The sequence below is a fragment of the Lutjanus erythropterus genome, chromosome 10 (assembly GCF_056507025.1).
Source record: "Lutjanus erythropterus isolate fLutEry1 chromosome 10, fLutEry1.hap2, whole genome shotgun sequence".
NCBI lineage: Eukaryota > Metazoa > Chordata > Actinopteri > Lutjaniformes > Lutjanidae > Lutjanus > Lutjanus erythropterus.
In genome coordinates, this window is record NC_139326.1 from 23,706,835 (window position 1) to 23,719,481 (window position 12,647).

General features: G+C 40.2%; 1 protein-coding gene across 4 annotated transcripts in view; it reads left to right on the top strand.

Annotated features, from left to right (window-relative positions):
* The window catches only part of pde4d (phosphodiesterase 4D, cAMP-specific), a 249,146-nt gene extending 239,735 nt beyond the window's left edge, over positions 1 to 9,411 (top strand). For all 4 annotated transcript variants that reach the window (XM_084728718.1, XM_084728719.1, XM_084728720.1 and 1 more), the window contains 8 exons: positions 392 to 567; positions 1,185 to 1,283; positions 1,404 to 1,568; positions 1,814 to 1,913; positions 3,823 to 3,977; positions 4,059 to 4,181; positions 7,550 to 7,732; positions 8,003 to 9,411. In XM_084728718.1, the coding sequence (XP_084584844.1) occupies positions 392 to 567; positions 1,185 to 1,283; positions 1,404 to 1,568; positions 1,814 to 1,913; positions 3,823 to 3,977; positions 4,059 to 4,181; positions 7,550 to 7,732; positions 8,003 to 8,545 (1,544 nt within the window). In that variant the 3' untranslated portion in view covers positions 8,546 to 9,411. The remainder of the gene's footprint in view (positions 1 to 391; positions 568 to 1,184; positions 1,284 to 1,403; positions 1,569 to 1,813; positions 1,914 to 3,822; positions 3,978 to 4,058; positions 4,182 to 7,549; positions 7,733 to 8,002) is intronic.
* The last annotated feature ends 3,236 nt before the right edge of the window (positions 9,412 to 12,647 follow it).

Below are 12,647 nucleotides of genomic sequence, written 5' to 3' on the forward strand. Positions count from 1 at the left end.
TGCGAGGTAAAATTACAGATTTTACTGAAGCAATATGGAGTTTGGTTGGTTTGCAGATAGCAATATTTGGCCTATAATGGCTGTTTCCTGTCAGAAAAGACTGTCTGAAAGCAAAGTACAGTGGTGAAAATATTCTGTGTATTTTAAGTAAAACATTTTGTTGCTCACGCTGTCCACAGCAGTTCATTGCTTAGCTTCCATGCGTCGTCACTGCTGGTCTAAATTGGGGCTGTGCTGATCAGCTACTGTAGCTAATACACTGACCATCAATAAGTACCTCATATAGAATAGAACTAGACTTTTTTTCTGGCTAAATCACTACAACAGTGTGTAATAAGACTTCAGCATCCTCATATTCACCTTCTTTTTGTGTTTCATGGTGTCTTTGCAGACAAGCAACATGAAGTGGAGATGCCGTCCCCTCAGACACAGAAGGAGAAGGAGAAGAAGAACAAGCCCATGTCTCAGATCAGTGGGGTGAAAAAGCTGCAACACTCCTCCAGCCTCACAAATTCTAACATCCCTCGCTTCGGCGTCAAGACTGAAACTGAGGATGAACTTGCTAAGGTGTGTTTGTGTGTCCTGACAAGCGCTGTGTGCGCAGCAGCTAAAAATAAAATGGAAGCACTTAAGATTACAGCTCAGTAATAACATGGTAATAGTTTGATAATAATGGTTTAATCTAATATTGCCATGAAACCAAAAACAGGTAGTTTAGCATTTTGTAGCCCTGATTGAGTGCAGTGTTACCTTGAAACAAAAGGGAATGTTTGGACCATAATGGAGTATGTATGTTCCATATTATCACCAAAATATTACAAAACTAAATAGTTTTACATTGTTGCTATCTTAAAATGTATTTCCACATTACCTTTGTTTTTCTTTAACTTTCAGCCGAACATTACCAAGATATACCCATTGTTTAAAGCCAATACCTGGTTATTACTTTGGTAGTTACAAGGTAGTGCTTAATTTTTTCATGTTTATTATCAACCACTTGCCCCACTATTACCATGTTATTACCGAGCTGGAATGTAAAGGGTGACCAAAAGAATTAAACATTAATTTAAACACAGTCTGAATACTATCTGAAATGTAGTTTGTGGTAGGGGCTCAGGTAATAATGAAGGAAAAGATAAAAAGATGACAATTTGTTTATTGTGTTATTCTCATTCCTTCTTCAGGAGCTGGAGCATGTGAATAAATGGGGCCTTAACGTTTTTAAAATCTCAGAGTTCTCTGGGAATCGGCCACTGACAGTCATGATGTACACGATATTTCAGGTAACAATCGTCTTGTCTTCTTTGTGTTCTCATCTTTCTCTACAAAATAAACACCTGCTGAATCCTGTTGTGACCAAAAACCATAAGCTTCCTTGTGTGTTTTTCTTTTCTTGTTCGCAGGAGCGAGACTTGTTAAAAACTTTTAAAATTCCACTTGACACCTTTATAACATACCTGATGACCTTAGAAGACCATTATCATGGCGATGTGGCCTATCATAACAACATCCATGCTGCTGACGTCACCCAGTCAACTCACGTGCTGCTATCCACTCCCGCCCTCGAGGTGTGTGCACACACTTGCATAAAGCAAACGAGCACACTTACACACAGACACATCTGCACAAACATGCAGCCCACGCTTCCACAATCAGCTTCAATCAAACCCTTGCTCAAAGTCCAATCAATGGCTCTTACTTGTGAGGATATTTTTGTCCTAATCCTCTGATTCTCTCTCCTCATTGCCCTCCCTTCTCCTCCTCCTCCTCTTCCTCCTCCTCCTCTCTCTGCTCCTTCTTTTCTTCTTTTCAGGCTGTGTTCACAGACCTTGAGATCCTAGCTGCCATCTTTGCCAGTGCGATTCACGACGTGGACCATCCTGGAGTCTCCAACCAGTTCCTCATTAACACCAGTGAGTCTAAATATGGCGCTGTCTTTGCAGCTACGTCACTGGCTCAGCAGTGTCATATCTGTCTCATGAGCACAAACACACACACACACACACACTCTAGCATACTGCAGACAGTGAACCTATCAAATTGACCTTAAAAAAACATTAGAATCAAAAGTGAAATCCATAATGGATGTAGAGAAATGTGACACCCCTAATATTAGCATCTTTCAATCGTACCAAATGCAATTCAGAGTGTTTTATAAGTATTTGACAAAATGTAGGATGTTTAACAGGGATTTAGGGACTAATGCACACCAAAACACCCAACCATACCCGCCAAAAAGTTACTTGAATAAGGCAACAATTAAAGATAGGTAGATAAAATAATAAAACTTAAACAAGCGAGAAAAATAACAATAAACAGACTTAAAGAATAAATATTATGAAATGAACAGAATAAACAGTATGAATATACAATATGAATATGGTACATATTTACAGTACATGGATGGTAAAAATGTAAAGAAACAGAGCACAAGCACACACATATAGACATTATGTGCAAACACATGTGCATGTCTTCACCAGCACGTGTTTCTTCAGTCAGATGTGAAGGCTTTGACATGTGATTCCAAGGTAGAGGACTTCAGAGAGGAGATCAATAATGTCCTTAGAAGTACCTGGTAACACGTCATCATTCATGTTCTCAACGAGAAGAAAGAAAACATCCTCCCAAAGACATCTATGTAGTCAACCACAGTGCATTGAGAACATCTAATGTGATATAAATGCTGGTGTTAGGGTGACAGGGTAGGATGGTTATTGGGCAGTCCAAATTACAAAAGTTACAAGTAAATGAATGAGTGAATAATATTTTCTCATTTATCTTTAGTAATATCTGACCATAAAGACAGCTGCAGATTGTAAGAGTCCCAATTAGTTTTGGTTAAGGATAAACCACAGACCTGACTATGAATCAACAATTAAAAAATAAAAATATGTTATTTCTTTTTATTGATGTGAGCACCACAAACAAATTTCCATTCAAGTCAATCGTGACACTATCTGGAAAAAAAAGAAGCTTAAGTATGCATGACTAGTTACTACAGAGGGTAGCAGATTCATGGTGTTGCTAACTGTCCTCAAGCAAGAGACTGAACTCCTGCTCTCTCTGTCTGCTTTAACTGACTCACTGGTGGCTGGAGGTGCCACAGATATCACCTTGATTTGGCAATTTAGAGAAAAACACAAACAAATAAAGTTTATCTCCACTGGGAATCACTTTAAACAGCCATTACAAATGTGAGCGTTGCGTAAGAGCATTAGTAATACTTTATTATCTAACAGAAAAGACACTGTGTAGTGGCACACACTTAACACACAAAATGTGTTGTGCTTCCCATAAGCCCAAATGGGGAATCCCTGCAGTGTGAGTCATCCTAGTTAGGAGCCACCAGAATGATCTTCTGTCAGCCACAGAGCAACAGAGCAGGATCCCCTTTCTCCCTTCTACTGCTCTGCTCCACTGGGGCCAAGACTAATGCATCTTAATGGAAAATCTAAATACAGATAGAGGACCTTCAAATGACCCAGAGCGGGGAAACCTCTCAGAGGAAAGCACGCTGATGCTTTCTTCTCCTGCTTGTAGAGCAAAAACATGGATGACACATGTGGAACTGCAGCACATATAAAATATGGACAGTCTTATTAACGGTGACATTTGTGGGTCAAATTACCAGCTCATTCTGATGAAACAATGTGTTGCATGTTTATTATAAAACAACCAGTAATTCCAAACTTCTTGATGCATATTATTACCAATTATTACCATTATTTCCAAGTTTTGGGTTCTTAATATTTGTCATGAATCTGAAAAACCACAAGTCTGCAATCTAATATTATATCATCAATTGTGTCCTCCGTGCAGATTCAGAGTTGGCGCTGATGTACAATGACTCGTCAGTGTTGGAGAACCACCATCTAGCAGTTGGTTTCAAGCTTCTACAAGAGGAGAACTGTGACATCTTCCAAAACTTGACCAAAAAACAAAGACAATCACTGCGAAAGATGGTCATTGACATCGTAAGTGAAAAGATTTACATCTTTGCATTATGCATTATGTGTGTCTTCTGTATTGAATCCGTTTGTTCTGGTTATTCTCAGGTACTAGCAACAGACATGTCCAAGCACATGAATCTACTGGCTGATCTGAAAACTATGGTGGAAACCAAGAAGGTGACCAGCTCTGGTGTCCTGCTGCTGGACAACTACTCTGACAGGATACAGGTGAGAATAAAGCTGCTGACCAGTAACAACAAGATCTATATCACTGGGTTTTAGTCATTTCCACGTATATTCAAAGAATACGTTAGTCCTCTTCAAGATTCTGCAACACTTTGGCCTCTTTAGAAAGATACAGCATTAGTGTTAACTGTTTAATGGTCAGAGCCTGGTTGCATAAAACCATTTGCGCTATGGTTGCCCTTAAATTTTCATCCAGGGATCTCCTTGCAAGGGAAAAGTGTTTACCTTTAGCGACTTAAGTTTTCTCTTATGCGTTGCCAGTCCTTAGTAACGATTTTCCTCAGAAATATTTAAGAAACCCACACCAGTCTCTTAAAAGTGGTATAATAGATAAAGGTCTATCAAAATGTTTTGTCTTTCAGTGGTGGTCCTACTCCTTCAACTCCAGAATTAACAGCTGGTTATTGTCAACATTGTAACATTAATATTTACACATTTGCACACTTTGCTACTAGCCAGCCAAGCATAAGTTTAGTTCTGTCTCATATATTTACATTAGTGCTGTTGAGGGGGTGAAATACAGGAGGGCGAGGAGAAGCTTGGCTCCTCTTAATGAGACATGAGCTCCGCTAAAAACAGGGTCTCTAAATATTGGCAATTTGCTGATGTTGCCATGCATTTCTATTCTTCTGCGTTTTCATTATCATGGACCATGTCCATGATGATGATGTCCATGTTGTTACGTGCAGCAGCCTGTTTGCTCTCTCTCTCTCTGTTCGGCTTGTCTCCCTCCTCCCTCCTCCTGCTGCGCACCTGAGTGCAATCGGCACTCAGGTATGGAGAGGAGGAGGGGATAAGAGGGACAGGGAGTGCAGAGACGACGGCACAGCACATGGCACAGACACCAGTGCAGGTAGTGAGGAGTTTTTTCCCTCCTCCTTGTTTTCTTTCCCCCAAGCAGGTTTTTTCCCCATGCACGTTTAGGTGCTGGGGTTTTGTTGTTTTATTTTGTTGTGTTAGTTTGGGCTGGAGATTACCGGTGGTTACGTTAATCGTCTTTGTTTATTTTAGGTTTAGTTTCTATTTTAGGTAGTTTAGGGGGAGATGCTGGGAGCGACGGCCCACTGCGTGGTTGGCCCAGCGTCTTCCCTCTTTTGTTCTTTTTGGCCAGGGTCTCCAGCCCTCCTTTGTTTCCTTTCTAGTTTGTTTGTGCTTTTGTTTAGTACTTTGGATTCAGTAAATAAAGCTTGTGGGTAAACTGTTACATTTTGGTGTGGCGTCCTCTGCTATATGTTGCAGCCTCCTACCCCTATTGAGCCGTGTTTTTTCTTGTTTGTATGGAGGCCGTGACACATGTCAAAGTTAGACTTGATAGAGCTTAACAGTGAGGATCTGGACATGAAAATGATTATTAGCTATAATATTGTAGCCTGCCAAGGTAGACTGACCACGAGCTCAGAGACTGTGGATCAATGCTTTATGCTCCAGTAGAAGCCACAAGCCTGTATGATATCAACCTTGATTTAAGAAAAATGCATTCTATTTGCAACTCCATCAAGAAGTACTACACTACCCACAATCCTAAGATGTTACAGCAATGTCTCTGATTGGTGAAGCTCACTGTTGGAAATGTTTACCCCGCCTGCAAATTTGTGGGTCCACTAACAGGCTGGCTATTGAGGGAGCTTACATGAATGTTGTTATTCCTCTGTGAGTATAATTTACATATACACACAACACAAACTGCAACATATAGCACTGTTGTTAACAATATAAACACTATAATAATTACAACAAAACTTACATTTTATAAGTAGTGCTGTCATTTGCAGTGGTTTATGGGATGAATAGTTCCTTCACTCATAAAACAAGTCTTGAAACAGTCCTTTCCATCCATTTTCAAATCTTTTTTTGCTCTAAATCAAATGTTTTTTAGTCACAATTCATCTCATAGTTGGTTGGCTGGGTTCCAGGCATAAAACTCTTTTTATAAGGATTTTCTGAATGAATGGGAAATTCACTTCCAGAACCGGAGCTTTTGAAGAAGTGGGCAGTCACTGTTTAGCTTCATTGAACTATGATTCATGTATGAGGCTGATTCATCATCACTAATTCACTTTAATACAGATACATATATAGTATGCAGGCTTTACTTGTCATCACCATTCAAGGCTGTTTTGCTATTTGTCCTGTCAGTGTCTAATTTGTGTGATTACATAGTATTGTGTATAGTGTTGTATACTGTCCCCTGCTGTAGCAGGCCATAGGCTGATGTATCAGAGTGCCATGATGTGGTCATTAGCTGATTATTGTGTATCAAATGTGTTGTGATTATGCGATGCAGCTATGAATGTTGCTTTGCTACAAGAGTCATAGTCAGTCCTCTCATTTCTCATATTTTTTCATTACTTTATCTAGAATTTGATTTCTTTGATTTGTCAGTTATTTTTTGCCACATATTCTGCTTGTGTGTATTTGTTATGGCTGAGTTAAGACTCTGGGTTACGTGCTTGTACTTTTTATATTCTGTGAGAACAACATTTTCATCTTCTGTCCAGTTTGAGTTTTGTTTTTCTTTTTGTTTTCTATTTGTTGTCAGTTCTGCAGAAGCTAGCTAACCACTCACAATAATGCTACTAACATTAAAGAATGATGTGAGTGAAGCATAACCATGGTAAATGTGCACACGTGCTGTATTATGACAGTAACTACTCAGGCAAGGAGACAGCCTAAGAAACTTTATACAGTGCTCCTAAATGAACCCCTCGACCTGGGGAAACGTTTTTACTTAAAGCTACTACAATAAACTTTAATATTCTGTTGATTTTGGAGGCAAATCCGGCTAAACGCAGAAGTGTTTCCACTGCCAGAACCACAAATAAAGTTCCCTGAATAACAATCTCCTGCTAATGTACTACTCACTTTACCTCTGCCAATTAAAATGTAAACACAGGCTTGTTTCATCCGATTTCCTGGTGGCAGGCGTTAAGAATAACTATATTGAAATAGCCAGGGTTCTCATGGATTATGTAGATTATATAGAAGCCTCAGTAATAGATTGAGACTGTTTCTTAAGGGAGAACACTTGGATGGTTTTCCCTCACAACATCCAAAGGAAATTGTGCAACTAATGTTTTTCTAAGCCATCCTTAGATGAAAATTTGAGGACAAAGGTTTACAATAGGTCAAACACTAAAACTAAATTTACTTCAACTCTGTAAGCCAATCCACTGATCACAGCTATTTGAATGAATGAATAATTGACTAAATGATTTTATTTGATGATAAAAACATATAAGACTTAACGTACATTGCAAATCAGAGACGATGAAGGTGAAGTGAAGACAATACAATATGTTATGTTTCAACATGGTGCACTGTGTTTTAGACCTTGTTCTTGTTATATTCAGGTTCTCCAGAACATGGTGCACTGTGCAGACCTGAGCAACCCCACTAAGCCTCTGCAGCTGTACCGGCAGTGGACGGACCGCATCATGGAGGAGTTCTTCAGCCAGGGAGACCGAGAGAGGGAGCGGGGCATGGAAATCAGCCCCATGTGTGACAAACACAATGCCTCAGTAGAAAAGAACCAGGTAATACACACACACACACACACACACATAAATGTACTGTACATGCATAGTGTGCATAGTACCATACTAGTATAAAAAATCAGTACTTAGTATCTCTTTTGATACCACGCCAAAAAGAAAAATTTTGTCCTAGACACACAAAATGAGATTTCAGTACTTTTTATACTGTAATTAACTGAGATTGCATTGTTTTAAACATGTGGTATTAACAAGTTTTGAAGTATTGTAGACCCACACTGAGTGACCTTTTTCCCCCTCTGCTTCCTGTAGGTTGGTTTCATAGACTATATTGTCCACCCTCTGTGGGAGACATGGGCTGACCTGGTCCACCCGGACGCCCAGGACATCCTGGACACGTTGGAGGATAACAGGGAGTGGTACCAAAGCACCATCCCCCAGAGCCCCTCTCCCGCCTTGGACGAGCCCGAAGACGGCACTCGACCTCCTGGAGGGGACAAGTTCCAGTTTGAGCTCACCCTGGAGGAGGACGGGGAGTCGGACACTGAGAAAGACAGCGGCAGCCAGCCAGAGGAGGAAGAGGAGGAGGAGGAAGAGGAGGAGGAAGAGGAGGAAAACAGCTGTACTGACTCTAAAACACTCTGCACACAGGACTCTGAATCGACAGAGATCCCTTTGGACGAACAGGTGGGGGAGGATGAAGAGGAGGAGGAGGAGGTGGTGGCGGCAGAAGAGGGGGAGACGCCCTGCTCGCAACCATGTGTGGTGGAGGAGGAGGTAGCAGCAGAGGAGGAGGAAGAGGAGGAGGTGGAGGAGGAGGAGGAAGAGGAGAAGGATAAAACCCCCCAAACATAGCAGTTTCTGGACAGCACATGATGAACTGTTCTTCTTAGTAATGACAGATGATTATTTATAGAATATTTTTTGGGTTTTGTGGAGTCTGTCTGTGTTTTTTATACATCTACGGTTATGGTTCCAAAGCGTGCGCTGCTCTCCACCTTGGCCACTCCTCCTGTCACGCCCACCGGTACTTCTTCAAGTTTTTTTGCACTCAGGAAATCTCCTTTCCATTCCCGTGAAGTGGTGTGTCTTTATTTCACTCTTACGCCTCCTCCCCTTTACAGGATTCAGTTTAGGACGTGGACGAGCAGCGCTCAGCCTGCTCACTGCTGTTCACATCACACTTTCCTTCCCTCCGCTTCTTCTGTCTCAGCCTTGCCTGAAAGTTTAGCAGTGTTTCTGTGTTTTTATCAAGTGCCCATAATCTACAGGGACGGTTATCGGCGTGTTCAAGGAGAATCTCCCTCTCGGTTAGGTCACTTCCTCCCCACACTGCGAAGAATTAGGAGGCCGTTCTGCTGAAAATCTGACGGGATGGCACGGAGATGAAAGCTGCAGCACACTGGGGAGCATCTGGAGACACATTTCTGATGTCGGAAGTCTTCCTTGAAAACCTGACTGATACAAAGCTCAAATCTAAAACAGCCATGATGCTGTCCTAGACCTCTTTAATTTTTGTATCGTACTGTATGTAAGATTCAGATATTTTCTAGAATTTACTTTTGCAATCCTACTAGGCTTTGTTTTGTTAGTGAAGTAGATTTTGGAAACCAATGGGGAGAAATGTGTCACAGGGTTTTGATGGCTGGATTACATTAGGAGTGTTCTGAGGTGTTTGCACTTGCTCCAATAGCATTTATACTACTATTCCCATGCCACTATACTCATATTTGGTTAGTCCTGTGAGTTGAAGTTTGGAATTTATTCATAATGACTATTTTTTTGATGAGAGTTTTCACTGAGAAGGAAGTCTTATGCTTTACTCTCATTGAAATTGTTATGTGTGATGTGGACGAAGCCTTTAAATTTTATTATCGTTGCCTGCAGTTCTTTTGAACACATCCTGAGACAATGCAATGCTTTGTAGTTGATACAAAAAGCACCTTTTTTTAGAAGCTTGATTAGTGCTCCGAATATACAGAAATAGTAATGGTGTTAAAAACTACTGGGGTGATTTTATACCAATATTCTGAAAGCTTTTATCGTCCTTTTCTTTTGTTTTTCTTGCCCATTTTATTTGATGTGCACGTCACCAACAGCTGCCACTTCATCTTCACTTAAGCTGTAAGAGTTTATTTTTCATCAAAGTAATATTTAAAAGGATAATCTGGATTATTTCAAGCAGGTTGTTTTGAGGTACTTATCCATAGTGTATTACCTGCAGTAGATGGCGGTTGCATGCCCCCAGTTTGGAGAAGCAGCAGGAGTACCAGTGTAGGAAGCTTAGTGATGTACTGCTTTGGACAGGGTCAGTAACAAAAAGTATTTTAGAATCAATATCAGTTACTGTACACAATATTTACAATATATTCACTGCTTTACTTTCCATTATGTAACACAAATGTTGCTCTCTGCAAACCAACCAAACTCTGTAGGTGAAATAATTAGTTTTACCTCGCAGAACACGGGAGTTGCTGGTTTAGGGCGGCCTCGATCACTCAGTCTGTTTGTTTTATTGTGTAACTTCGGTGAATCCAAACAAACACACCATAACACAGCAATAGACCAGCAACTCCTGTGCTCTGTGAGGTAAAATTACAGATTTTGCCAAAGGAGTTTGGTTGGTTTGGACACAGCGATATTTGCCTTATATAACAGTGGTTTCCTGCTTGAAAAGTGGGCCTTTTTTTTAAGTGGTTAAAATATGTTTTGCTGCTGACTCCTTCCATTGCTTAGCTTCTGACTCTGTACTGCTACAGCTGGAGAGCCCGGCTCCTCACACCAACAGGTTGAGTGGGGGAAAAACAAAAGGCTTTCATAGAGAACCACACCACGGACAGGGTTTTTTTTTTTAGAATTTAAGAATTTTTAACTGAAATTTAGAGTCGCAGAAATGAGAAAACATCTTTTTTTTCTTTGTGGATGGAAACAAAAGCACGAGAATTCAGTTTGATATCTTTTGTTTTGGCTGCAAAATGAATTTACAAATTAATATTTTGATTTTCCACATGTAGGTGGGCTTTCAGCTACTTATTTCCACTGTCAGTTATTTTTCCACTGTACTGCTTCCTGCTGCTTCCCTAAACTGAGAACGTGTTGACTGCCATCTACTGTAGATAATACGCAGACTATTGTTAACTACCTAACACAATAGCACTTCAAAAACTCCAAACTATTCTTTTAATTCTGCCAGCACAACATTATAAACCCAGTTGCTGTCTTTGTTTTTGACAAGACAATCAGCTCAGTTGCGTAGTCATCAGATGAGACTATCCTCTAGGTAGATACTCTAATGCACTGATATATTCATATATCACCACTTTAATATTTTTAGTATGTTTAAACTCGCCAAAACACTCACTCATGAACACTTAGGCTTGAACAGTGCTGTCTTACACCTTGGCCAAGAGTCCCGTTCCCACTTTTCACTTTACACCTGATGCTATTATTTATTATCGGTATATTTTTCTATTTGTTGAGTCGTTTTTTTGCAATATAACGGTGGTACAGTAAATATTTCACTGTAGCATAGACCACAGTACAGGCTTGCCAGTTACGAATACCCAAATATACTTTTTTTTCTCTCTGTGTACATAAAATATAGAAAATCAACAAATGTAAAAAAAAAAAAGAAAAAGAAAAAAAAAACACTTGAAATACTGCACACTGCTTTTTTAAGAGTGCTTGTTTTAATTATGTGTCATTTCCAAACTTTTTATTTCATCTTTCATTTTGTGCCAAGATTTTATTTTTTCTCTCTTTTTTTTCATCCTCACCCGATGCCCTTACCTGTAATAAAGATTTTCTGGTTTTATCGCTGTTTACAAACATATATTTATTGTGCTGTATATAATATATAATTATTAATGTTATTACTATCATAATGCCGTTTGTCGTAAATGGTTGATTCTTATCATCCCTTTTGGTGATGGTGTGGCTGTATTACGTACCTCTTGTTGAGAGAATGTTTATTACACATGAGCTTCAGTGTAAAAAAAAAAAAAAAAAGATCCATCAACATGTTGCTTATATCTGAGAACTAGCTCAGTGAAGAGAGGGGGAAAGCCAAATTGTTTTTAAAAAAAGAAACTGTTCCTTGGCCCATGGGCTGTGCCTTAAATTCAACGCATGTCATTTACTTTAGCCTTTATTTTCTAGTTTATTTTCTAGTTCTCTTTTGCTGCATTAGTGAATCTTTTTGGCTCGGGTTGGCCTGATCTCCAGTAGTGAATTTGAAAATGTTGCCTTTTTACTATCACAGCCAAACACAAATTGCTCTATTTAAAAAAAAACAAAACGTGGCACAGGTGCAGAAGCTTGGAGAGATTCAGGTCAACCACAAGTCAGGGATTTTACTACTTGAGTGATGTGTGGCCTATAGCCGGATGTCCAAGAGTCGTATTTGCTGTAGAGCTGGTCGGAGCAACTCACACCTTCCTCACGCCCTGCCACTACGCTCAAAGATGTGACACAACCGCTTGGACGTAATTGATCCGTGTGGTTGTATCACAGCTCCAAACACTGAATGGGGTGCAGCAGGAGGGTGTAGCAGCTGCTCGACCTCCACCTACGAAGCACAGAGGCTTTGAGACACATCTGCATGTTCAGCCACTGCTGCATTAATTCTGGCTGAAACACTGACGGTGTGTTGCTTATCTATGCTTGGCCCACACTTTCACTCACATTACTTGCAATATCCAAAACCACTGACATTTTTCTGCCTGGACGGGAGGAGGGTTTAGAATATTTCTGTAGTGAAGGGTGGGTTGGGTGGGGATGGGAGGGGTGGGATAGGGGTTTGGGTGAGTGCATCATTGTCCTGAGAATGGGACTCTTCTTTTGACACACATACTGTAGATTCTAAACAGCCCTGGACCAATGGAAACAGTGGGTTCTTTTCTCATTCTGTGTTCTATTTTTTATGGTATGAAAGGAAAAACACAAACTGTAACTTAAA